We start from the raw sequence: 26,806 nt of genomic DNA, 5'->3' as shown, positions 1-26,806 counted from the left end.
ACACTCGGTAGCATTTCCAGAGTATCACAGATACTGAACATGTGACCAGAGGTGAACACACCCTAGTCTCTTCACCAGTATATCCAAATACAAACGGAGTACATTGGTTTGGAGTGTCGAAACTGGTTCTGAAGCATACATTGTGGTTACTGTTTCCAACCTACCCGAGCTCATCTGGGATCAAGTCAAGAGTTGTGTAACTAGGCATGTCATGGAGTGAAGTACCTCATTTACCTGCACTGTTGGGAGCTAGGAACAAGCATTTAGCTACATCTGCTAAATGTTTGGGACCAAATAATTAGTTACAATACATGGATGTGTATCACTCAAGACCAATACTAGCCATAAACTTGTTTAGGGGTGACCATGTTAGTTTAGATATGTTTTATAGACTTGGTTTGAGTATATTCCTCAATAGTTAGCCAGGCTGGGAAACAAAGTAATTTCATGCCAATTGTTCCCCTCCCCCATTTGTGTGACTCCACACAGTAATTTTCCATTGAGCCACCTTAAAAGGTATACCTGGCTCTAATGCTGAACACCATTAAACTCAGTCTAAGAACCCCCCTGTCATTCTAGGGGCAAATAAATGGATTGTAACAAAATTAAGGCAAAGGATATATTTTAAGACACTTTATTAAAAACAGACAATCCATCAAAACACAATGCATATGAAACTGTACAGTCTGCAGCATTGACTTCATTTAATAAAAATATTGATGCATTTAAATCAACCTGGACATGTATCCTGTGTTTCTGAAGCACTGTAGCTTTGCCATTTTACAGACATTAGGATTTAAATGACAACCGTTTATATACAAAGATGCTTGTGGTAGTAACAGTGCCAAATAAAAAGACCAGTGCTTTAAAAACGGCATCCCTCAAGTAACAATATTAAAAACAGCACAATTACAAACAATGTTTTGTTAAAGGGCTATATACAAGCTGTTAATATTCCAGCGTAGAACTGACTGGTGAAGGGTTGTCTACAGGGCCTCCATCTCTCTGGGCTGAAAGGGAAAGCAACCAAACAAAACATTAGGCATCACGGGGCAATTGGTTTTTCAATGTGCCAGTATGGTTTTGTGGTTAATGTCCTTAATGTATACATAAAACCATGACCACAACAGGAACAGCTTATAGATGCAGTGTTTCAAATGCTTCCTTAACCTCGTTATCAGAGGAACATGTTGGACCACTCACCTCGGCCTTGCTGTACTTCTGCTCTCGCTTCCTCGCAAAGAAAAGGACCAGCAGTCCGGCGACCACGGCCAGGATGACCACCACGATGACTGCGATAATGCCCCCAGTCAGTTTCTTCATGGTGAAGGTGGGAGCCTCCTCATCCACATAGTACACCAAGATGTTCTCCATCTCCAGCTTCTGACCGTCCACACTGGGCGCAAACTTTTCTTGGTTCGCGAACAGGGGCAGCACCTTGACCTGGGAATAACATGGAATATTCGGCAGGTCAATAATCTGGGCTTTGATTTTAATATGTTTTATTTAACTGAGGTCAGAAGACATATGCCAAAGGAGACCATGATATGCGTCACTGAAGTGAAACAGCAAAGGGAGCGGAGAGGTCATGACTTACGTCTTTCTCCATGTAGTAGGCCATACGCGATAGGTCGGCTTTGCGGTCTCCCTTCGCCTTCTGGACATCGACAATGATCATGCGAGCATCGGGGTCATACTCCACCTCCTTCACAAGGGTCTTGTCAAAGCTGTAACGTGTCTCGATGGCATTTGCAATGGCACTGCAGGAGGACAAAGTTTAGTGAGTAGTTTCATGCACGTGTTATTATAGCACTCGTGAAATGTTAAGTTGACACGAATATCATGAAACGGACAAATACTTACGCCTGCAACTTAGAAGCATCCACGGCTTTGCTCACTTCCTTGTGCTTGAGCTCCAAGCGAACCCAACTGGAGGAGAGAGGAACGGGGTTATATTTCAATACCCAGTACAATTGCCTAGTCATCAGAATTTAGATTCATCCTATCACTTACCTTTTCTTAATCATCCTGAACTTATGTTTCACTAGCATAATACGTGTGCCCAGTCTGTACACCAATTAAAGCTGAAGCCACATCCTTCATGAATGATGGCAACCCATGATTCTTAATCTCGATACACATGATATAAACTTACTAGGTCTCCACGAGCTTCTCACACTTGAGGTTCTTGTCTCCCTTGTCGGTTCTGCGCACGCCAGCACTGTTGACACACCAACACTCCTCAGTGTTGTTGCACTGTTTGGCACGGAAGGCACCAGTGGCCTCACAGACCGGGTCATAGATACCATCATTGTCCACAAAGGCGGTCTCAACTGGCTTTCCTCCAGTACGAGTGGACAGGTTGTTCTTAGCACGGTACATCTCTGCCTTCATCAGGTAGCATTTGGGGATCACTAACAGAGGGAGAAGAGACTATAAGAATCATTCATTGGCAAAATAACACTGGATGACAACAAGACACACCAGTCCCAGAAAACAGTTTCTACCCACAAACCCCTTCTTAATAAAATGGATGTAGGCTAGTTGTAATATTTATATCAGGAAGTATTAAAAAGTTACCCAAATGAGATTAATGTTGCTTGACATAGTAATGAGAGAGGTACTTGCATGTAGAGCAGTTCAGGTTTTGTGGCATACCAGCTTCAACCATAATGCTACACTGGCAAGGGGTGCCATCGCATGTAGCCCACTTCATACTGTCACATTTGCCTGTGGAAGACAAATTAAACATGAGGCTAGTCTGAAACACAATTGGTACAGCCTGAAACTAATACTTGCACAGTCGTGTACATTTCTTTACAAGCCAGAACGTAATATATTTTTTTTTTACATTTAAAAAAGTACGAGTTGGTTTTCTGTGCGGTTTGGTCAACAGCTGCCCGATTTGAGACGAAATATCCACACGAAAGTGTTGTTTACCCGACTTTTTAGAGACCCGGTAGGTAGCGGTTATATGGTTCGGCACCGAGGTAAAGTTAGGAACATTTACACGAGTTTGCAAACATTCGTTTTAGGCTGTATTTACACCAATTAAAGTGTATTACAGGCTGACTAATCAGACTACCACGAGGCCAACAACATGCGATGTAAGGGAGTAATAAATAGCCATGTTTATTAGAGCGGAAGCAGTTAAAAACAAGAGGAATTCCCATGGAGGGTGTAGGCCTACAGGTAACGTTAGAGCTCGAACTGGGCGTTGGTTACACACAACAATACCTCCCGACCCCCACTCTTTAACACACCGAAACTAGTCTCGTTGGAATAGAATTATGTCCAATGTATAAAGAAAACATACAAATTGTGTAACATGCAAAGTCATTGTAATATTTTGGCCATAAACAATTGGTTTATCATACCGAAATGCTTGATTTGAGCTGGCTGTTTAGGGCTAGGCAGCGAAACGCAGAGGTCAATAACAAAAACAAAAGTTAACTTGTTAGCTATCAATTTTGGGACGGACTGCCTCCAACTATCAAAATTGGCTAGAGATTATGGCTACTTAAATATGTATTCTCATAAAAAATAAAAAAAACAAACGACATGCTAATAAACATTTCTCCTTGTTAAAATGCCTAAATTAAAAATGAACTTACATTGAGCTGAGGCACCCACTGCGAAAGTCGCAAGAAGAAGTGCAATCCAAATCGTCATGGTTGAAACCTTGAGAACAAACGAAATGTCCTTTAGTAAGCGTTGTGACCGTCCAGCACAAAGCACCAAGATGGAGTAAACACCTGAGCGACACCAGGGTCCTTTTCTTTCCACGGGTGCGGCTCGTCCAACCAGTTGAGATTAACTCCAATGAGATCTTGTTCACCAAACAAGCACTGATACGGATTGGTGAGCAATGGTGTTTGTGTAATTCCTTAAACAATTCGATATCACCTGTGATGACACTTAAGCCATCGAATTTATAAAATGTAATACTGTATCTGATACTGACAGCTGTAGTTGAAAAATACTTTGATTTCCAAGAACAGAGTCAGTCGCATGACGTCGGCTAGTTTAAATAATGAGGACGGTGTGTGGCGTTTTACCTGACTCGCCTTTTTTCCTTCATGACCATAGGAAACGATCTCTCTCTCTCTCTCTCTCTCTCTCTCTCTCTCTCTCAATTCAAAGAGGCTTTATTGGCATGGGAAATATTTGTTTTATTATCAGCAATGTTCAGTGTTTTAGCAATGTGCAAATAGTTGTAGTACGAATAGTGGGGGAAGATAAATCATGTTTGCCAAAACTTGGTCTTTGGGACACCAATGGGGTGCACATTTTGCCTTTTGCCCTAGTATTACACAGTTGATTTAAACAATCAACTAATCATCAAGCTTTCTTCTCTTGAGAGCCAGGTCTGGTATGTTGACCTCTCTCAATATCAAGGCTATGCTCACTGAGTCTACATAGTATCTTTCTCTTGTGTATGTGTGATATAAACATATGTTTCCCATGCCTATAAAGCCCTTTGAATGTAATTAAGAGAGAAAGATAGAAAGAGCAAGAGAGAAAGAGGCCGAGAAAGATAGAGAACAATATAATTTAGAAAAGATAAAAATGTATATAAACAAACTACTGCCAATGAAAGATGAGGTAGAGTTTTTCTCGGATCCCAAAATTGAGATCCGAACCAAATCCGTTAAATTTCTACCTGACCCCAACTGGATCCGGTCTTTAAAAAACAAAATGTATATCCAAGGTGGACCAGATCCGACCCAAAACATGTCCGAGCTGAGAGTTAATTGGATCCAAATGGGGTTGGGGTCTTCTGTATCACATAAAATGCAGATTTATTGCCTCGCAAACCAGCGAAATAGTTTTTACTTGTCTGACAGTAAACTTTAACTGTGCATTTTCGGTTGTATCTAAAATATTTATTTGTGCTCTACAGCTTAGCATTTTAATGATGACATCCCAATAGTTAGATGTAGAACATTGAGGTTTTCAGAAATGTTTGCCTTATTTCTGTTGACCAAATATTTTAGTTGGATTGTTTTATGTGATAGTGTGCCAGACTGCAAGCATTCTGCAAATAGTTAACTTTTGTCTGTAACCTAATATTCCGTAGGCCTATTCTTTTACTGAGCAATATTACAAACTATCCCATTTAACTGTTTTGATCAACATTGATTTAGACTAAAGGTAGGCTATAGCCTGTTTGACCAATTCAAAATCAAATTTGAATAGGCTATGGAAGGCTTGAGTCTCCCATCTGCATTCCTGTGTCATTTTCAACAATTGGAATTTATAGGTCAAGGTTAGTAGGCTATTCCCACTATGAGAAAGCTATACTTGGATGTAGAATATTGAGTTTATCAGAGATCTGTTCTTTTGTTTCTGTTGATGGAATTTTTGAGATTAGAAGACTTTTATTTTGTGAGTTTAGGATGCTAGTGAGTGTTGTGTGTTAGACATGTTTTGGTAGGCTTTAATTTAGGCCTACAGAATCAGCCTATACAGGCTGAGATTGTTTTGGTTGCGGGTTTGACAGAAAAGTCATCCACGCCACAGCTGTGTAGGTCTACTGTCCAAGAGAGTTTTAATAAAATATTAATCAGTAACTCTGTTTCCATCCAATTGGCAACAGATCTTCATGGGAAATTTCTAAAATCTGCATATAAACAATATGCTCATTTTCCCACCAGATATGTTTCCATCAAATTGACTTGTTGTAGATAAAAGGCTATGCGTTATGTACAAAAAAAAAGCTACTTTTATTTGTCAAATGGCAGCCAAGTATCAATTATCATGTCACCAGAATAAGACCCTCAGTATTTATTGGGAAGGAGCAATCAAGCTGAACCCTGAAGGTCATCATTTATTTCATCTGTAGCTTAATAAATGGCATACTTTCCCAACCAGTCATATACACAACATTGTCATCCTGTGACTCCAAGTTTACTTCAATATGGTTATAATATCAATATTTGGGCATAAAAGCGTTTCCACCGACATTTCTCATATAATTCATTTTACCGCAACCTGGTCTCAGAGCATTTACTATTATACTAAATGGAGTGTCTCATATTTACATACAGAATAATACGAAATCCTCTGAGACCAGGAAGTTAACCAACAAAAATACCCCACCTTGTCAAGCATATTTTGTTTTGTCAACATTTGGAAAGTTTACCAAAACATTTTCTGTTTCCATCAGGCCTGTCATGATTTTTTTTATCTGACATGTAGGCCTACTAAAAATAAAACGTTTGGATGGAAACCTGCTTAGTGAAGAGAGACGTCCTGATATGTCTTACGCCACAGGTGTCAAACTCATTCCATGGAGGATCGATTGGCTGTGGGTTTTTGCTCCTCCCTTGTACTTTGATTAATTAAGGTTAATTAAGGACCTCCCCACACCTGGTTGTCTATGGCTTAATTGAAAGTAAAAATCTGCAGATACTAGGCCCTCACTTTTTTTTAAGCTATCTGTGACCAACAGATGCATATCTGTATTCCCAGTCATGTGAAATCCATAGCTTAGGGCCTAATGAATTTATTTCAATTGACTGAATTCCTTATATGAACTGTAACTCGGTAAAAGCTTTGTAATTGTTTCATGTTGCATTTATATTTTTTCTCAGTGTAATTTTGGACAGGTCAATAGGCTGTTTCACATATTCACACAGATCTGAGGTCCGTGGCCACTGAGCGGGATCTAACCCTTGATTCAAGAGTTAACTACAAAATGTCTCAGGTAATCGGGTTCAGGTAGATCCGTGAAGACCTCTAATGATGAGAGGTAAATCAGAATATGTATTAATGGTAGGCTATTTTGAGATATCTAATTCATACATTTTGGTTATTTTCCCTACAATGATTACACCCTGCTGTTATATATATATATATATATATATATATACACAGTATCATTTGAACAACCCAGGTAAAAAAAAAAATCTCACGAAACCAAAACCAAAGGTAGAAACAACACTAATCAGTTTTGCTGATGCACTGACGGAAGTCTCCATGGTGATGACTAATTTGGCTATGAGTCATATTTCTCAGATGGATCAGATAAGGCAGTGTGGAAAATAATTTAGGCTACTCATCTACCAGTGGAAAATGTATCGTACAACATGACTAAACATGAGTTTTATCTGAAATACGATCATTTCAAAGATGTTTGATCAGAAAATAAAAAAGGCATATCAAAGCTCTATCCAGGTTCCACCTGGGCACTAAAATGATAAACCAAACAGGTAGTTTACCTTTAACTGGCCTTATCAACACAGTAGTACTTTATTACCTATATTATCTACCTGTAGCCTTTATCTCACCACACAGCTGATTAGCAGGTCTGCCAGTGAATAGCCTCTGCCAAGTTCCCAACAACCTGATATTCCGGTTTTCAGAGGAAGTGGAGAGAGAGCCTGGGACTAAACTTCCACTTTTGGACGTTAACAAGGCGACACTCCATCTTAACTCCTCCTCCACATTTACTGAATTGGTTAAACAGTGTAGAAGAGAAACTCACCCAAATGTTTTTTTTATTCTGGTCAAGACCAGTAGTCCTATGTAAGGGATCTAATTTCAGACCTTTATTTTATGCCAGCTATGTTATGTTAACAAGTGAAGTACCTACAATGAGACCACAAAGCGTCTCAGATTAGAAGGGCTGATCTAGGATCAGATTCTCCTTGTAGACCATAATGAATAAGAAGAGAGACTTGATCCTAGATCAGCGCTCCTACTCTGAGACGCTTTGTGAATGCAGGCCCTGATTCTTAGTGCCGATTTTAGCATGTAAATCTTGGTGGGGCAAACTTTTGTTTGTTGTTGATGCATGCCAGCAAAGCCACAACACAAAACTAAACAATACATTAACTGCAGTATAACGGTGACAAATGGTGCCCACAAACAGTTAGGGGCTACATAAAGCAGTCCCAACAACAGAGCTTTCTTTTCAGCACCATGGAGGGAATCCTTACCACTGCTACACCTGGCTATCAGCGGAGCCTTTTCTGGCAGCGAAACAGTTAATTCAGCCTCATTTACTGCCTTTTTAAAAAACATAGCTGATATGGCTGACTTGCTTGAAGAAATCTGGTTTCTACTGACAATTGAGATGTACAAACTATGGCATAAGGGAACGATGAGCAGATAAGAGACAGTCCGTAATTTTGATTAAGACATTAATGAGCGAGCTAAGTCGGACGTAGTCAATTTAACTATATGTTCAGCACTTTTGAAATGTACAGCGACAGAATTCAAAACATGGCCCGTTCTTACAGTATTCTTCCTGTACACCAAGTCAGAACTGTAGGATAAATAAAGGGGCATACAGTATAAGCAGACAATGAAAGCTCTTACAATATTTGAAGCTTACATTTATCTAAAACAGGATATAGGCTACATGTGCACCACCAAGTCAGAACAGTAGGTTAAGTTGTGAAGGGGAAAGGGACAACATTATTAGGGTGAGGCACATGGGCTGCTAACAGCTTACTACACAACATACACTTAGTAGTACTTTCTTAGCTACAGACAGTATACATATCTCCCTGGCATATTACATAATTTATGCAGCAGCATACAAGACATTTTTGGACTTACTGTTGTTGTGCTATGCTCACTTGAACAGGAAGCTGGTGTGGCTGTCCTTCTTGTGGGCAGATTTTGTCATGAAACTTTGTCATCAAAGTCTGGCATTCTCTGGATTTGGGGTGCTTTCAAGACAACTGGGAACTCAGAAAAAACAAGGTCGAGTCATGACATCAGTGATCTTCAGGTCAGAGCTCTATAAAGGGGCCCGAGTTCACGACTTGGAATTCCGAGTTGGATGACCGTTCAAAACGTATTTTCCCAGTCGGAGCTCGTTTTTGTCTAAGTTCCCAGGTGTCTTGAACTCACTGAAGTCTGAGATTTCCCAGTTCCGAGTTTCCAGTTGTTTTGAATGCAGCAAAAGTCATGTTGGATTGACAGCATGGCCAATGCATACAACATTTTCTGGCTCATGGTGTTACGTGTGAATGTTTATCCTTTTAAGCTTGGATAAGAGGCCCTTAATAGCAAGCAGGGGAAGCAAAATAGTGATTGCTTTGCAATGCTTGCAGTTAGCCAATGATTCCTTCCAAACCACTCATTGTTGAATTTGCAATTTCCAACATGTTGTGGAATGTTTATGTCCAATGGCCGATGAGCACCGATACGTTTTTACCTATAATATATCTTCAAAGGACAAGGGTTGAAAAGGATTTGCCAGTAGATTGTCAACATTTGTTATGATGATGACTGCTTGTCTAGCTTGCTAGCTAAGATTTTGAAAGTATAATGTTGACATGATCAGTCCAAACAAAGCTACGTCATTTTATCTGTGTCCAATGACCTTGAGCCTTCTTGGATGGGCCCTTCTAATGTAAATCTATGGCAGCACCCAACGGGGCTTGAACTGCCTAGCTCTCCCTGTAGATTCTGCAGTGATGTAGTATCCCCATGAGTGACAGAACACTGAGCCAATCAAATCAAATGTTATTAGTCACATGCGCCAAATACAACAGGTGTAGACCTTACAGTGAAATGCTTACTTACGAGCCCCTAACCAACAATGCAGTTTAAAAATAAATATAGATAAGAATAAGAGATAAAAGTAACAAGTAATTAAAGTAATTAAAGAGCAATTTTATTTTTATTTTACCTTTATTTAGGAGCAATCATGGCAATCATGGCGCAAGTAAATAAGATTACCAACACCTACGCTCTGTATTTTCCGCTGGCTGCCCCTTCACCACAGAAAGCACTGAGCTAGGCGGAAACACCTGCATTTTGGAGCTACTTTACTCAAAAAAGCAAAAAAGAGACCATGTTAAACAGTTTTTTTTAAACATTTTTTGCAAACTGATATGTGACACGCATTAATGTCAAAATAACATGTAAAACAGGCAACACATTTTATTTGATTCTAAATATAATATATAAAATATGCTAAATTGAGATAAACAGGTGGGGCTCAAAACAGGGGGGGCTGCCCAACCTGCCCTGAATGACAGGTCGCAACTGCACACTGTATAGTTTATGCAAAGGCATACTTCCTGTTAAACAATAAGCAGCCATGATACATGAAGAATGGAAGCCAACTATTAAAGGCTTACATCAGATAATTATGAACTACTGTATTCTCAGAATAGCACTGTAAAACACTTCCAACGCTTATTTGTAGATGAATCCATCCTGACCAGTGTCCCTTGTCTATTTGGCTCTATCCCTTTACAGTGAGGAGGACAAATGAATGCATCAGGGGACTAGTCCAGTTATTGTGAGAGGAACGATACATAAAGGAGAGTAATATGGGTGTTCCCCTTCTCAGCGGTTTCAGGTGTCAGAGAGCTCTCAGATATGGTAGATGTCCTATTGTTTTGGGTCCCTAAGAGAGACAAGAGACAGCAGTGGAGGAACTGAACTGGCACACAGCCTGGGTAAGAAAGGAGGAGAGGACACAGTCACATCCACCTCAGAGACGGAAAGACACACACTTTATATTCGAGAGAATCCTGCACTCTCAGCCCCAATGAAAGCCTCCTAGACACCGAGAATTTAGAAAAATATGTGGTGAGTAAATCTCTGCTATGATCATAGCCGCGCAAGTAGCGGTGCTGAGGGTGCTGCAGCACCCCCTGATAAATCGAAAAATAAATATATGCAGACGTGCTGAAATTTGTTGGTACCCTTACAGCTCATTGAAATAATGCTTCATTCCTCCTGACAAGTGATTAAATTAAAAGCTATTTTATCATGTATACTTGCATGCCTTTGGTATGTCATAGAATAAAGCAAATAAGCTGTGAAAAGAGATGAATTATTGCTTATTCTACAAATAGATTCTAAAATGTCCTGGACACATTTGTTGGTACACCTTAGAAAAGATAATAAATAATTGGATTATAGTGACATTTCAAACTAATTTGTTTCTTTAATTAGTATCACTCGTCTCCAATCTTGTAATCAGTCATTCAGCCTATTTAAATGGAGAAAAGTAGTCAATGTGCTGTTTGGTATCATTGTGTGCACCACACTGAACATGGACCAGAGAAAGCAAAGCAGAGATTTGTCTGAGGAGATCAGAAAGAAAATAATAGACAAACATGGTAGAGGTAAAGGCTACAAGACAATATCCAAGCAGCTTGATCTTCCTGTGACAACAGTTGCAAATATTAAGAAGTTTAAGGTCCATGGAACTGTAGCCAACCTCCCTGGGCGTGGCCGCAAGAGGAAAATCGACCCCAGATTGGACAGAAGGAGAGTGTGAATGGTAGAAAAAGAACCAAGAATAACTGCCAAAGAGATAGAAGCTGAAGTCCAAGGTGAAGGTACGTCAGTTTCTGATCGCACCATCCGTCGCTTTTTGAGCGAAAGTGGGCTCCATGGAAAAAGACCCAGGAGGACTCCACTTTTGAAAGAAAACCATAAAAAAGCCAGACTGGAATTTGCTAAAATCCATATTGACAAGCCACAATCCTCCTGGAAGATTGTCCTTTGGACAGATTAGTCAAAACTGGAGCTTTTTGGCAAGTCACATCAGCTCTATGTTCACAGATGAAAAAATGTAGCTTTCAAAGAAAAGAACACCATACCTACAGTGAAACATGGAGGAGGCTCGGTTATGTTTTGGGGCTGCTTTGCAGCGCCTGGCACAGGGTGCCTTGAATGTGTGCAGGGCACAATGAAATCTCAAGACTATCAAGGCATTCTGGAGCGAAACGTACTGCCCAGTGTCAGAAAGCTCTGTCTCAGTCCCAGGTCATGGGTCCTCCAACAGGATAATGACCCAAAACACACAGCTAAAATCACCCAAGAATGAATAAGAACAAAACATTGGACTATTCTGAAGTGGCCTTCTATGAGTCCTGATCTGCATATAATATATATATATATATATAACTCAACAGCACCCCCAACCCAAACATCATCCCGTGGACATGGCTATGATACCTGTAGCTACAAATGTCTAGTGGCCTTTTTGAGTCACATTCACATATAATTTTTTTCTGTGACTTGTTGGTGCACACTAACTGACTTACAGACAGATGAGGGTTACTTAATGATACATTTTGAAATTCTTCATGTACTCCGATGTCTATGTGATACTGAGCAACAAATGTAAATATAAAGACATTGTCTGATGACAAACTTTTCCCTGTCAAGGGGAACAAAACATTTCCAAAGGGAATCCTTACATCACAGATCATTGTACCTTGGCCATATTATTTTCATATCTATAGTCTTTGAGAATTAAAAAAAAATCTATACAAAATCTTGACCTTATCTGTAAGTGAAGGCAATGAATGGTATGTCTCTTTCACCTTCTTCATTTGCCAAGTTGTGATATTGCCTTGGCCATATCATTTGGGTTTTCAACATTGAAACTGGAATGTTGTATTAGATCAATTCTAATCTAATAGATTTGAATTTGAAATATTTCTGGACCTGAAAACAAATAGCCTACTTACTCTTCATGGCCCATACTGTGCTTAATGTTGAAATGTCAGGGTTTGGTAGGAGGCAAACATGACCTTTAGTTTACTGAAACTGTATGACTTTAACTCTACCTACATGTTACCTCAATTACCGAGACAATGTTTTATTTATCAAATTTTTACTTTAACACTTATTTTTACTTATCTAATTTTTACTTAACACTTTTTTTTCTTAAAACTGCATTGTTGGGGCTTGTAAGTAATCATTTCACTGTTGTATTCGGCGCATGTGACAAAGACAATTTGATTTGATTTACTGTGCAGAATAAGGTCCTATGGGACTGGCAGTAGATTGTATTCTTACGTAAAAACTCACCACCCCCCAGGTTCATATGGAGCTCTGTCTCCACAGGCCCCCACAGGCCCCCACATAGACACACAATCATTGAACCTGGCCTAGAGGGAATCTTAGAATTTAGCTTGTAAATCCTATCAGAAAACAGGGATTGTTGTTTTTATCAGTTTCCTCTATTTCTATTCAGTGCTTTCAGGGGATGTTTATTTCCAAACTTTCTGGACATACAAGTCTCATCTATTTGGATGCTCAACAATACAGTCTAAGACATTATGGGCACATTCTTTGAACAAACAATAAGGGATTCCAGTAGTGTCCTTTTTTCTCAGGTTGTTCATTTTGTGGCCTAATCAAAGAAACAGCAGTTACTGCCAAATGATTAGTTAAAACATTTTATCAAATACCTTTTTGGAATATGTCTTGACATTTTTAATTATAAAACGTATCTATATTTCCAACCCAAATATGAATAGCAACTACCACTCTATCATTTATTTCAGTTTCCTCCCTGTTTTATCCTATCAATGCTTAGCAACATTCCGGTTATAATTGGAGAACAATATCAGTACTTTTTCAGTGATCTCCTGTGGTGGGTTGATTCTTGTCTCAAAAATAGGCTTCATGTTAAGGTAATAGTAGGCCCTGCGCTAATGTTTGGAGTGGAAGTGGGTACGGAAACAAAAAGGACCCTAAGAAATGGAACAAATACTCTACCACCATTAACTTCACTAGGGTAGGGGGCAGCATTCGGAATTTTGGATGAAAAGCATGCCCAAATTAAACTGCCTGCTACTCAGGCCCAGAAGCTAGGATATGCATATAATCAGTAGATTTGGATTGAAAACACTGTGAAGTTTCCAAAACGGTTAAAATAATGTATGTGAGTATAACAGAACTGATATGGCAGGCGAAAACCTGAGGAAAATCCATCCAGGAAGTACTATTATTTTGAAAGGCTGTTTTTCCATTGAAAGCCTATCCACCATACAAAGACGTAGGACCCAGTTCACAATTGCTATGAATTCTTCTACATGTGGCCAGTCTTTAGGCATTGTTTCAGGCTTTTACTCTGAAAAATGAGGGAGATACAGCACTTTCAGTGAGTGGACAGTGGAAATTTCCAGACATGAGCCCAGCACGTGATCGGGAGCGCGCCTTTCTTGTTTCTCCTTTTCTATTGACGAAGCCTTTGTCCGGTTGAAATATTATTGATTATTTATGACAAAAACAACCTGAGGATTGATTTTAAACATCGTTTGACATGTTTCTACAAACTTTTATTGTACTTTTTTGACTTTTCGTCTGGATTTTGAGAGCGCGCTTTGTGCCTTTGGATTACCAGATGAAGATCATCAAAGGTTAGTGATTAATTTAATCGCTATTTCTGACTTTTGTGAGTCCTCCTTCGCTGGAAAATGTCTGTATGATGTTTTGTGGCTTGGCGCTGTCCTAACATAATTGCATGGTGTGCTTTCGCAGTAAAGCCTTTTTGAAATCTGACACAGCGGCTGGATTAACAAGAAGTGTATCTTTAATCCTATGTATAACGCTTGTATCTTTCATGAATGTTTATGATGAGTATTTCTGTAATTTCATTTGGCTCTCTGGAATTTCACCGGATGTTATTTGAGACAATGCATTACTGAACATAACGCGCCAATTTAAACATTTAAACTGAGGTTTTTGTACATAAAAAGGGGCTTTATTGAACAAAACAAACATTTATTGTGTAACATGGTGTTCTGGGAGTGCCACCAGATAAAGATCATCAAAGGTTAGTGATTCATTTAATCGCTATTTCTGACTTTTGTGAGTCCTCTCCTTGGCTGGAAAATGTCTGTATGGTTTCTTGTGGCTAGGCGCTGTCCTAACATAATCACATGGTGTGCTTTCGCCGTAAAGCCTTTTTGAAATCGGACACTGTGGTTGGATTAACAAGAAGTTTATCTTTAAAATGGTATATAATACTTGTATGTTTGAGGAATTAGGGGATTTCTGTTGTTTGAATTTGGCGCCCTGCAATTTCACTGGCTGTTGTCGATGATACCAGAGAGGTTAAGCACAAGAAGGAATTGGGGCCGGAACAACAACCTCTCCCTCAATGTCAGTAAGACCAAAGAGCTGATCGTCGACTACACATAGACGGGGCTATGCATTTTCACTGTACTCTTTTTCTTGCATGTTACCACTGCTAAGACTGGTGTGTCTTTGTGCAGTGCTGGGATACTGCTCTGTAGGCGAGTCTGTCCACGATCTGGTTGTGTAATGAGGTCTGTGTGTAGCTTGTGTAGAGGAGTCAGGCGCAGGACAGCAGATATGAGTAAATAAACGTAATTTACTCAAAATAGGCAAGTACAATACAATAAAGCAAGCCCACATAACGGACCGTAAATACATACAAACAATCACTCACAAAAAGACCATGGGGGAACAGAGGGTTAAATAATGAACAAGTAATTGGGGAAGTGAAACCAGGTGTGGAAAAAAAGACAAAACAAATGGAAAATGAAAAGTGGATCGGCGATGGCTAGAAGGCCGGTGATGTCGAACGCCGAACGCCGCCCGAACAAGGAGAGGGACCGACTTCGGCGGAAGTCGTGACAGGTTGCATGTCATCTTGACTGTAGTCATCTCTCTCTTTATCAATTACATTTTGTTTTGGTCTAGTATAGTATATGAGTTCTAAAGTTATAGACTGTTTTTTCTGCTACCGCACGGCAAGCGGTACCAGAGCACCAAGTATGGGAGCAAAAGGCTTCTGAACAGCTTCTACCCCCAAGCCATAAGACTGCTGAACAGTTGATCAAATGGTCACTGACTATTTACATTGACCCCCTTTTTATTTGCGCTGACGCTCTTGCACCGGCTCTATGCACACTCACTGGACTCTACCCATACACACTACACTGACGCTCCAACACACCATACACTCACACACACAAAATACATACGCATATTGATGCCACACAGACACACTTTCACATACGCTGCTGCTATTCTGTTTATTATCTATCCTGATTACCTAGTCACTTTTACCCCACCTACATGTACATATTACCTCAATTACCTCAACTACCTCGTACCCCTGCTGTAACGTATATGCTAGGAGTCAGGAAGCAGGTGCAGAAGGAGAGTTTAATAATGAGAATAAGCAAATAAGCAAAACAGGAGAAGCGTACTGAACGTGAACAAAACCAATACTGACTGAGGCTGCTGAGGGCTAAATAAAGGGAAAGTAATAAAGGTAATGATGAAGTCCAGGTGTGCATAACGATGGGGAGCAGGTGTGCGTAATGATAGTTCCCAGGTGTGCGTAATGTGGGTTGCCAGGACCGGTGGTTAGTAAATCGGCAACATCGAGCGCAGGAGAGAGAGAACGGGAGTCGGCGTGACACCTGCACATTGACTTGGTACCGATACTCCTTGTATATAACCTTGTTATTGTTCTTATATTGGGTTACTACTTCCTTTTGTATATGTTTTTACACATTTTTCTTACTTTTTAACTCTGTACTGTTGGGAAAAGGCTCGTAAGTAAGCATTTCACGGTAAAGTTGTATTCGGCGCATGTGATAAATAAAATTGTATCTGTTACTAGCAGCTCCTATGTGTGCATCTGTAACACATGCTTTCAGGGCAATGGGAACTACGGTGTCTGGATATACATTTACTTGACGTTTTAGTCATTTAGTAGACCTTCTTATACAGAGCAATTAGGGTTAAGTGCCTTGCTCAAGAGCACATCGGCAGATTTTTCACCTAGTCATCTTGGGGATTCGAACCAGCAACTTTTCAGTTACTGGCCAAACGCTCTTAACTGCTAGGCTACCAGTTCAGAGACTCCCAGTTCAGAGTCTCTTCGATGACTGTGTCAACATGCTGGGCTCGTACCACTGCACATGCTTCGATGAATTTAATGGGAATGGGCTGACCTGTAGGGCCATCAATTAGTGTAATTGGCAGAATAAATGTGATCTCAACACTCTGTATCAATGTAATGGGCAGCTATGACTGCTCCTGCCGCTCCGGATATCTAAGGGATGGAAGAGAGTGTGCCATCCCTAATATCTGCCCTGCTTCGGCCGGGTCTGTCAACACCGTAGGTCCGTTCTACTGCAACTGTGGCACCGGCTACATGACATTTAATAACTCCAAGTGCACGAACCTGGATGAGTGTGCCATTGGGCACTGTAGCCCCTTCTTCACCTGTGCCAACTTCCCAGGCTCCTTCACCTGTAAGTTCAGGGCAGGGTACAGGTGCAACGGCATCACCTGTGAGGACCTGGACAAGTGCTCCATGGCACAGCAGTGCAACCCCAATGCCCTCTGCACCAACCTGGCGGGCATGTTCATTTTCAGCTACCAGGTGGATTACTCCGGGGATGGGGTGATCCAGTGTCCAGATGTGAACTGGTGGACAACGGAGGCTGCTGGAACAAAGCCACCTGCGTCAACAGTGAAGGATCCTTCTCCTGTCTGTGTCCACCCTGGTTCGACCTGGTCAGCCGCACCATCTGCCAGGATATACACTGAGTGTACAAAACATCAGGAACACCTGCTCTTTCCATGCCAGACTGACCAGGTGAGTCCAGGTGAAAGCTATGATCCCTTATTGATGTCACCTGTTAAATCCACTTCAGTTGGTGTAGATGAAGGGGGGAGACAGGTTAAAGAATGATTTTTAAGCCTTGAGACAATTGAGACATGGCTTGTGTATGTGTGCCATTCAGACGGCGAATAGGCAAAATATTTAAGTGCCCTTGAACAGGGTATGGTAGCTGCCAGGCACACCGGTTCGAGTATGTCAAGAACTGCAACGCTGCAGGGTTTTTCACTCTCAACAGTTTACCATGTGTATCCAGAATAGTCCACCATCCAAAGGACATCCAGCCAACTTGACACAACTGTGGAAAGCATTGGAGTCAACATGGGCCAGCATCTCTGTGGAACGCTTTCGACACCATGCCCCGACAAATTGGGGCTGTTCTGAGGGCAAAAGGGGGTGCAACTCAATATTAGGAAGGTGGTCCTAATGTTCTGTACACTCATTGTAGATGAGTCCCAGGCCATGGAGGAGCCGTGCCACCACAATGAGCGCTGCTCCAACACTTTGGGGGCATACGGGTGCCCTGGCCAGGTGACCATGGCCTGTACGGATATCAACGAGTGCAAAGTGGACAAACCCTGGCACGTCAATGCCACCTGTTTGAACACAGTGGGCTCCCATACCTGTACCTGTAAGCACGGATTCACAGGCAACGGCTCCAAGTGTGAGGATGTGGACGAGTGCGTTGCAAATGGCTCCTGCCTTCGTGGGTACTGTGTGCTAATGTGCACGGCGACTTCTCCTGCTCTTGCCAGCAGGGCTTCACCGGGGACGGCTTCTGGTGCCAGGATGTGGATGAGTGTGCCCTCTGCAATGCCGCCACCTGTCCCCCCCCCATGTCAGAGTTTGTCAACTCCCCCGGAGTCTACGTTTGTTCCTGTATAAACAAGACAGTGACCTATAATGACACCTGTGTGGCCCCCAGTTGCTAGTGTGCCTCTGCCTGCCATCTTCATGGGCTCTGCCAATCCTCATCTGCTGGCTATCTAGGCTTTGAGGGGGATGGACTCACCTGCTCTGACTTAAGTGAGCGACGGGAGAATGTGTGCTCCCAGAATGAGACTGTGTGAATATCCCAGGCTCTTTTGCCTGCCTCTGCAAAGTGGGCTACAGACAGAACGAGACAAACTGCGCTGGTAAGAAGACTTGATTTAGTCACGAAAACTACCAGAACCACTCAATATTTCTCAATAACCATTCAATTGCAAAGTCTGATCTTTCTTTATTCAAAATCTGGTGTTTGATCTTACTTAGAATATGTTGTTCTGTAAAATTGATAATGTGGTAAGACGGTATTCAGGGGACTAATTCTCTCTCTCTCCCTCTCTCTTTTCCGATATGGATGAGAGTGAATCTGGAGAAAAGGAGTGCAGTATGTTTGCCCACCTCTTGTTTCTGTCGCCGTGGCTTCACTGGCGATGGGAAGAATTGTTCTGGTAAGTGTACCATTTCTCTTATCATTTTTATCATCAGTATACATTACATTACTTTGTTTAGACTGTTCATCTATACTGTACCTGCCCTGCTTTTGTGTGGATTTGCTTGTGAGCTTTCTTTTAGCAACTTACGGGGCTGTTTACTTGGCACTGTCCCATTTTGGATGAATTATAGACATTGATGAGTGCGAAACCCAAAATGGAGGATGCCACCCTGTTGCCAGGTGCTACAACATGGCACCGAGGGCACTGGCTATGAGTCCCAGGATGTTGACGAGTGTCCCGACAACTCCACCCAGCCCCACAACTGCAGCTCCCTGACCCTTTCCAACAACACAAACGGTTCCTCTGTCGGTGCCAGGAGGGGTACAAGGGGGACGGGTTCGTCTGTGAGGATGTGGATGAATGTCTCTCACCCTCCACCTGTGGGGGGGAACATGACGTGCCACAACACCCCCAGGAGGTATGACTGCACCTGCATCCGGGGCCTAGCTTACGGAGCAGGCACGTGTGTGTCTGAGGAGGACTGCCTGAATACCAGCAGTATGTGGCACCCTCACGCAGCGTGCCTACCCCACCAAGGGCTCCTTCTACTGCCACTGTCAGGACAGTTTCCACGGCAACGTGGCGGCGTGCTGGGACGTGGACAAGTTTTGCCAAATGGGGCGGGAGTACTGCCCGGAGTTCTCCTACTGCTTCAACACAGAGGGTTCCTATACGTGCGACTGTTGGGGCGGGACACACTCCACGGGACACACTGCGTGGACGTGGACGAGTGTGAGGCGGGGAACTTCACCTGTCCAGACAACAGCACCTCTACCAACTCTGAGGGTAGCTACTGCTGCCCCTGTGACATGGACTACCAGGCTAGTAACAACTCTCTGTGTCTAGATATTAACGAGTGTGCCGTGGGGCCAGAACACACCCGGCTCGTTTGTCTGTGACAGCTGGGAAGGCTACTAGGGCAATGGCTCAGGCTGCGAGGACATCAACGAATTCCTGGACAATTCCACTCGTCCTGAGAACAGCACCTGCGTCAACACCTATGGCAGCTTCCTGTGTCCCTGTAATGTAGGATTCCTCAGCATAAATGATCAGTGTGAGGATGTCGAGGAGTGCTCGGGCCGCTCTGCACCAACGGAACGTGCATGAACCCCATTGGTTCATTCTTCTGCTTGTGCTACAAGGGTTTATGGAGCAATGATATTGAGTGTGTGGACGTGGACGAGTGTTCTGAGGAGTATTGCAACTCCTCTACCTCTGTCTCTGTCTGCCAGCCCTACTCGACCTGTCTCAACCTCCGTGGCTCCTGTAATAGCGGGTTCCTCCTGTCCCGAGTTCTCCTTGTGCAACAACACTAGTGTCCCAGTGTGGACGGGTATGAGTTATGGGCACAAGGCAATGAATGACACGGTGTGCGACGATATTGACAAAGGTCTCTAAAACACCACATATCACGGTCGTACCACTGTGACTGTCCTGGGGGGTACCATGAGGACGAGGGAGCGTGTGTGGATATGGATGAATGTGGGAACAGTAATGGTACGAAGGTGTGTCACCCCTTGGCACGGTGTTGGAACACTCCAGGCCCACTGCCCCCTGGGCCCACGCGGGCAATGGCACCTGGTGGAGGGCGTTGACCAGTGGCGACCGGTAAATCAGTTTTGAGCTCTACCTGTTTAGCAAAAAAATGTATAAAATATATTTTTTGTTGTTGCCTGTTTTGCATGTTATTTTGGCATTAATATGTGTCACATATTAGCTTGCAAACAATGTAAAATAAAAAAAATTATTGACTTAATAAGCTGCATACAAACATGGTCTCTTTTTTGCTTTCTTGAGTAAGGCAGCTCCAACATGCAGGCGTTTCAGCCAAGCTCAGTGCTTTCTGTAGTGGTGGTGGGGCAGCCAGCGGAAAATACAGAGGGTAGGGGTTGGTTATGTTCTCTAGTTGAACCGTGATTGGCACAGTGTTCACTCACTCACACTACGTCACTGCAAAATCTACGAACAGAGCTCGAAAATTAAAGCCCCTTGGATGCTGCCATAGAGTTACACTAGAAGTGCCATCCAAGAAGACTCAAGGTCATTGGCCACAAATAAAATGTTGTCAAATCAGATTAAATCTACGGTAGCTTTAATTGGACTGATCATGTCAACATCACACTTTCAAAATCTTAGCTAGCAGTCATCATCATGAATCAAGTTGACAATCTATCAATCCATGTCATATGAAGAGAAATTATAGATAAAAACGTATCGGTGCTCATCGGCCATTGGACATAAACATTACACAACAAGTTGGAAATCACAAAATTCAACAATAAGGGGTTTGGAAGGAATCAGTGGCTAACTGCAAGCATTGCAAAGCAATCACTAGCCTGCTATTCAGTGGAGTGGGCGTGTGGTCCAAGTCTGGGTTTAAGGGTATTTTTTCCATGCTTAAAAGGATAAACATTGGCCATTCCACATTGGCCATGCTGTCAATCCAACATGACTTCTGCTGCATTCAAAACAACTGGAAACTCGGAACTGGGAAATCTCAGACTTCAGTGAGGTCAAGACAACTGGGAACTCTGAAAAAAACCGAGCTCTGACTGGGAGAATACATTTTGAACGGTCATCCAACTCGGAATTCCAAGTCAGAAACTCTGGCCTCTTTCTAGAGCTCCGACCTGAAGATCACTGACGTCATGATTTCACCATGTTTTTTTCAGAGTTCCCAGTTGTCTTGAAAGCACCATAAATCCAGAGAATGACTGATTTTGATGACAAAGTTTCATGACAAAATTTTCCCACGAAGGACCGACGCGCCATCTTCCTGTTCAAGTGAGCACAGCACAACAAGGTGAGTCCAAAAATGTATTGTATGCTGCTGCATAATTTATGTAATATGCCAATGAGATATGTATACTGTAGCTAAGAAAGTAATACTAAGTGTATGTTGTGTAGTAAGCTGTTAGTAGCCCATGTGCCTCACCCTAATAATTTGGACCCTTTTCCCCTCATAACTCACTGTTCTGACTTGGTGGTGCACATGTAGCCTATAGCCTGTTTTAGAGAAATATCATCATCAAATATTGTAAGAGCTTTCATTGTTTGCTTATATGCCCCCTTTATTTATCCTACGGTTCTGACTTGGTGTACAGGGAAAATACTGTAAGAACGGCCCACGTTCTGAATTCTGTCGCTGTACATTTCAAAAGTGCTTGTAACGGTTGTCGTCGGGAATAGAGGACCAAAACGCAGCAGGAATGTGGATGCTCATCTTGTATTTATTTTAAATAAAGAGAACACCAAAATAACAAACGAAGAACGCACGAACAACAAAACAGTCTTGTCATGCACACTCAGCAAAACAAGAAACAATCTCCCACAAACACTTAACCAAACACATACCCATATATAGCTCTCAATCAGAGGCAACTAGAAAACACCTGCCTCCAATTGAGAGTCCAACCCCAATAAACTAGACATAGAAATACAAAAGACTAGAGACCACATAGAAATACAAACATAGAACATAAACCCGGAAATAATAAATCAAACACCCTACTACATAAATCACCACCCCGAATCACATAAACAAAATACCCTCTGCCACGTCCTGACCAAACTACAATAACAAATAACCCTTATACTGGTCAGGACGTGACAGTGCTGAACAAATAGTTTTAAAGACTACATCTGTGCTAGCTTGTCATTTATGTCTTAATCGAAATTACGGATTGCCTCTTATCCGCTCATTGTCCCCTTATGCTATAGTTTGTACATCTTAATTGTCAGTAGAAACCAGATTTGTTCAAGCAAGTCAGCCATATCAGCAATGTTTTTTAATAAGGCAGTAAAATGAGGCTGAATGAAAATAAATTCTGCCAGACAAGGCTCCGCTGATAGCCGGGTATAGTAGTGGTAAGGTGTTCGGACTTCTGTTGGGACTTCTGTAGGCCCTAACAGTTTGTGGGCACAATTTGTCACAGTTATAGTGTAATTCATGTATTGTGTTGTGTAGTGGCTTTGCTGGCATGCATCTAAAACAATTTGGGGGAGTTTGCCCCACCAATATTTACATGATAAAATGGATGAATGTTTCATCCTGACGGCGCCCTGTCACAAACATGCCCTCTGCCACAACAGGCCCAGGTCGATCCTGTGTGTGTGGGAGCCAGGCCTCCGGGGCATAAGACCCGGTGTGTGAACCTGGATTTGTGCCAACAGAACAACGGAGTATGACACGCTGCTGCCACCTATTCTACTCCCCTTTACCTTCCAATCCCTAAATCTGTGTGTGTGTGTGTGTGTGTGTGTGTGTGTGTGTGTGTGTGTGTGTGTGTGTGTGTGTGTGTGTGTGTGTGTGTGTGTGTGTGTGTGTGTGTGTGTGGGGGGGGGGGGGGTGGGGGGTGACATTTATCATAATGTCATAATTATAATGTGGTGTGCCACCTTTTGACTAACTGCGTTTCATTCACAGAGTGTGATTTGTACCCGTTTGGTGACCAGGTGGAAGATTGAGGATTGTGGTTGGACACAGAAGGTGGGATCTCTCCTTACGTCACACCAATTATGGATTTCCGCTTCATGGACAAGCTGTTTGATCGGATCTAGGTAAGTATCCACATCTTTACTCACAACTCTGACACTGGAAACCCCGAACTAAAGAGAGCAAGATAATAAGTGATGAGTACTATTTACATTTTTAGTACAATTCTATTTTTCCTCTATTTTGCAGTTGGAAGAAAATGTACATCACTGTAATTCTTTTCTGAAATGGCTTTTGCTGTAGACTTTTAGTAAAACATTATTCTCTATCCTGCTTAGTTCTCAGATAATGGACTTATCCAGTTCGTCAGTCAGAACTAGTTCCTGCTTCCTGTCCCCTTCCCTAAGGGTTTCCGCCATGCTGGCAGTGTACTGGTACGATGCTGACCTCACCCAGGGGGAGGGGAAGCTGCTCTATCAGGTGAGAGGTTGAAGGGTCAGGGGTGAGAGTTGAGTTTGGGTCAAAGTGGAAATGGACTAATCTCATCTTCTCTTAATTATTTTCTCTCTCCTAGGAATACCACCAGCTGAATATGTCTGATATATATTCCCAAATTGTCTTCAATCGTACAGCGGAGGATGTTACACGGTACAAAAGGGCAAACCTGCGTTCACCCCAGCCTGAATTCTAAAGATCACCTGGGATCATGTGATGGCTGTCTACTACCAGGAAATCAATCAGTCAGAGTATTGGTCTAATGTTTTCAATGTCCATGTTCCAGTTATGTCATACTCCAATAGAGGCATATACTGTAGGTGTCTATTGGTGGTGGACATGATTGCATGTCTAGCAGGAAAGTGGGTTATTGGATGGTACAGGGTGTGGTATGGTTTGCTCTGATGTTTGTCCTAGTTTGGCATCCATTGTTGTGTGCAATGTGAGAACCTCAAGTGTTAGCTGAGAGAATGTAACCTATGACAGTTCTCTCCTATTCTTTTTATTCCTGTGGTGCCACCTTGTGCCCTCTTCCAGACTAACACCTTCTAGTACATCCTCATGACCTACGGGGAGCACTCCTTCGCCCTGCTACGCTTCAGGGAGTTGGGGTCCTAGCCAAAGGCTCCACCATGAGCCTCTCCACCATCACAGGCTACTGCAACGGTGGAGCCCACTTTTTCAACGAGATCACAAATTAAATGAATCTGTTTGGCCCAGGGTGGTGGTACAGGCCTTAAGAGGTGAGGGGAAATATAGGTCAGAGCCCAAACGGGACCCCCAGAAGAGGTGCCAGGTGTGGGCCATAAAGGAGCCTGAGCCGAAGGAGCGGGCCAAGGGGGTGTCGTCGTGCCCCTGTATCCACGCCCAAGCACTGGACGATCTGGCATACAGGCCTGAGACCCTGTCCCCCCAACCAGCAGGATCGGATACAGGTAAGGGAGCTACGGGGACTGCGCTGGGGGGGCCGTTGGGGTGACGTCTTCCAGTCCATCCTGTCCAATGTATGTATGACCCACAAGGTCCCCTGTTGGCTGGACACTGCGAGCGCTATTTCACTAGAGCCACTGCACAGAAACACATACAGTGAGAACAAACAGTATTGGGACAGTGACAGTTTTTTGTTATTTTGGCTCTGTACTCCAGCACTTTACTTAAAAAAAAGAAGAATAGAAGATGTTTCTAAACACTTCTACATTAATGTGGATGTTACCATGATTATGGATAGTCAGACGCACAAACGGGATGTTAGCATTTTGGAGGGTATGATATTTATGCCTCTAACCTTCTCACTCATCATTATTCAAGATTCATTCATGATTATCCGTAATCATGGTAGCATCCACATGAATGTAGAAATGTTTAGAAACATATTCTATTTTTATTTACAATAAAAGTGATTCCAAAATAACACAATACATTATTTACCATGCATTTCTATTGGGCACAACATAATCCGAAACACAACCAAAACAAACAGCAAATGCATCCAACAAGTTTGTAGAGTCAGAAGCTTGATGTAGTCATTGCGTGCTAGGAATATGGGACCAAATAATACACTTTTGACTACTTCAATACACATATAAGTGAATTTGTCTTAATACTTGTGGTCCCCAAAAATGGGGGGACATGTACAAAAAGTGCTGTAATTTCTAAACGGGTCACCTGATTTGAATGAAAATACTCTCAAATTAAAGCTGACTGTATGCACTTTAACATCACAGCGATTGTATAATTTCAAATCCAAATTACTGGAGTATAGAGCCAAAACAACAAAAATGGGTCACTGTCCCAATACTTCTGGAGCTCACTGTAGGTAACGTCTCATTTAAGTCATATAGTGAAAGCTCAACCTGCCATTTGGAATGTTGTTCAAATCAATAATACCATTCAATGATGTAATCACTAACTGCGTGTCTTTTAAACTAGCAAACTCATTCTTATTGCCTAACGATAGTTTCGTCTTTTATCATTTCTAGTTGAGGATCTCCTTCCGTTCCAGTGGTGTTGTATCCTGTCTCCTCTGTGCCACCTCTATCTGGCCATGACGCACCTGGACCGTTGTCAAGGTTATGGCTGGGTGAGCGACTGCTGCATAAAAGCAGCCAAGGCAACACACAGCATTGGTGATCGCTTACCTCTACTCAGCGGAATGGGGTTCATTTACTTTAAACTCCCGTCAACTCGTTGAATTAATTATTTACTTGGATCACAATATATTTAAGCAATAAGGCCCGAGGGGGTATGGTATATGGCCAATATACCACGGCTGAGGGCTGTTTGTACGCACAACGCAATGCAGAGTGCCTGGACACAGCCCTTAGCCTATCACATGAGACAGGAACAGGAACAGCGTCAGCAAACAGGAAAAACAATCAATGCAGCAGTGGGGAACAAAGCTGGGGAACTGACAAATATAGGGGAGGAAATGAACAGGTGATAAGTGAGTCCAGGTCCAATAACGCTGATGCACGTGACGAGGGAAGGCAGGTGTGCGTGATGGATTGCAGGAGTGCCTGATGCAGGGCAACCTGGCGCCCTCAAGTGCCAGGAGGAGGAAACAGCAGGAGCAGACATGACATAGCCTTGGTATATTGGCCATATAACACAAACCCCCGAGGTGCCTTATTGCTATTATAAACTGGTTACAAATGTAATTAGAGTAGTAACAAGAAATGTTTAGTCATACTCGTGGTATACGGTCTGATATACCACAGCTGTCAGCCAATCAGAGTTCAGGGCTCGACCCAGCCAGTTTATAATAATATATAGCCCACATGTTTGGCCCCATTATGTGATAATAGACAGATCCATCGCACCGTACCTGTCAGTGTAAATGTACTGTATACAGCCTTGGTTAGTGAATGGTTTCCTAGTTATGTGTATCTGTTATGTCTGCAGGCATGGTGTACTGTAGCCTTCATTTCATCACCTTCAACGGGCCTGAGTATTCCTTCAAGGCCCTGCGGCAAGTTTGTCATTATGCACCTCACCTCCTACACCAGCTCC

At 42.4% G+C, this 26,806-nt stretch overlaps 1 protein-coding gene and 1 long non-coding RNA gene across 2 annotated transcripts; one reads left to right on the top strand and one right to left on the bottom strand.

Moving 5' to 3' along the window:
* Positions 1–618: 618 nt before the first annotated feature.
* LOC115153076 (tumor-associated calcium signal transducer 2) lies at positions 619–4,061 on the bottom strand. The gene is made up of 7 exons (XM_029698124.1): positions 3,615–4,061; positions 2,629–2,730; positions 2,156–2,414; positions 1,864–1,929; positions 1,598–1,760; positions 1,204–1,443; positions 619–1,010 (listed from the first exon to the last, which is right to left on the bottom strand). The coding sequence occupies exons 1-7, from the start codon at positions 3,670–3,672 to the stop codon at positions 987–989; spliced, it is 912 nt and encodes a 303-aa protein (XP_029553984.1). The 5' UTR covers positions 3,673–4,061; the 3' UTR covers positions 619–986.
* Positions 4,062–23,322: 19,261 nt separating this feature from the next.
* LOC115153075 (uncharacterized) lies at positions 23,323–26,806 on the top strand. Its single transcript, XR_003867632.1, has 5 exons — positions 23,323–23,427; positions 23,641–23,782; positions 23,877–24,732; positions 25,777–25,877; positions 26,699–26,806. It is a non-coding gene; the product is annotated as an uncharacterized LOC115153075 (long non-coding RNA).

Source organism: Salmo trutta, chromosome 18 (genome assembly GCF_901001165.1).
Source record: "Salmo trutta chromosome 18, fSalTru1.1, whole genome shotgun sequence".
Taxonomy (NCBI): Eukaryota; Metazoa; Chordata; class Actinopteri; order Salmoniformes; family Salmonidae; genus Salmo; species Salmo trutta.
The sequence above is the reverse complement of the archived record's forward strand: the minus strand, read 5'-3'. Positions and strand labels throughout refer to the sequence as shown.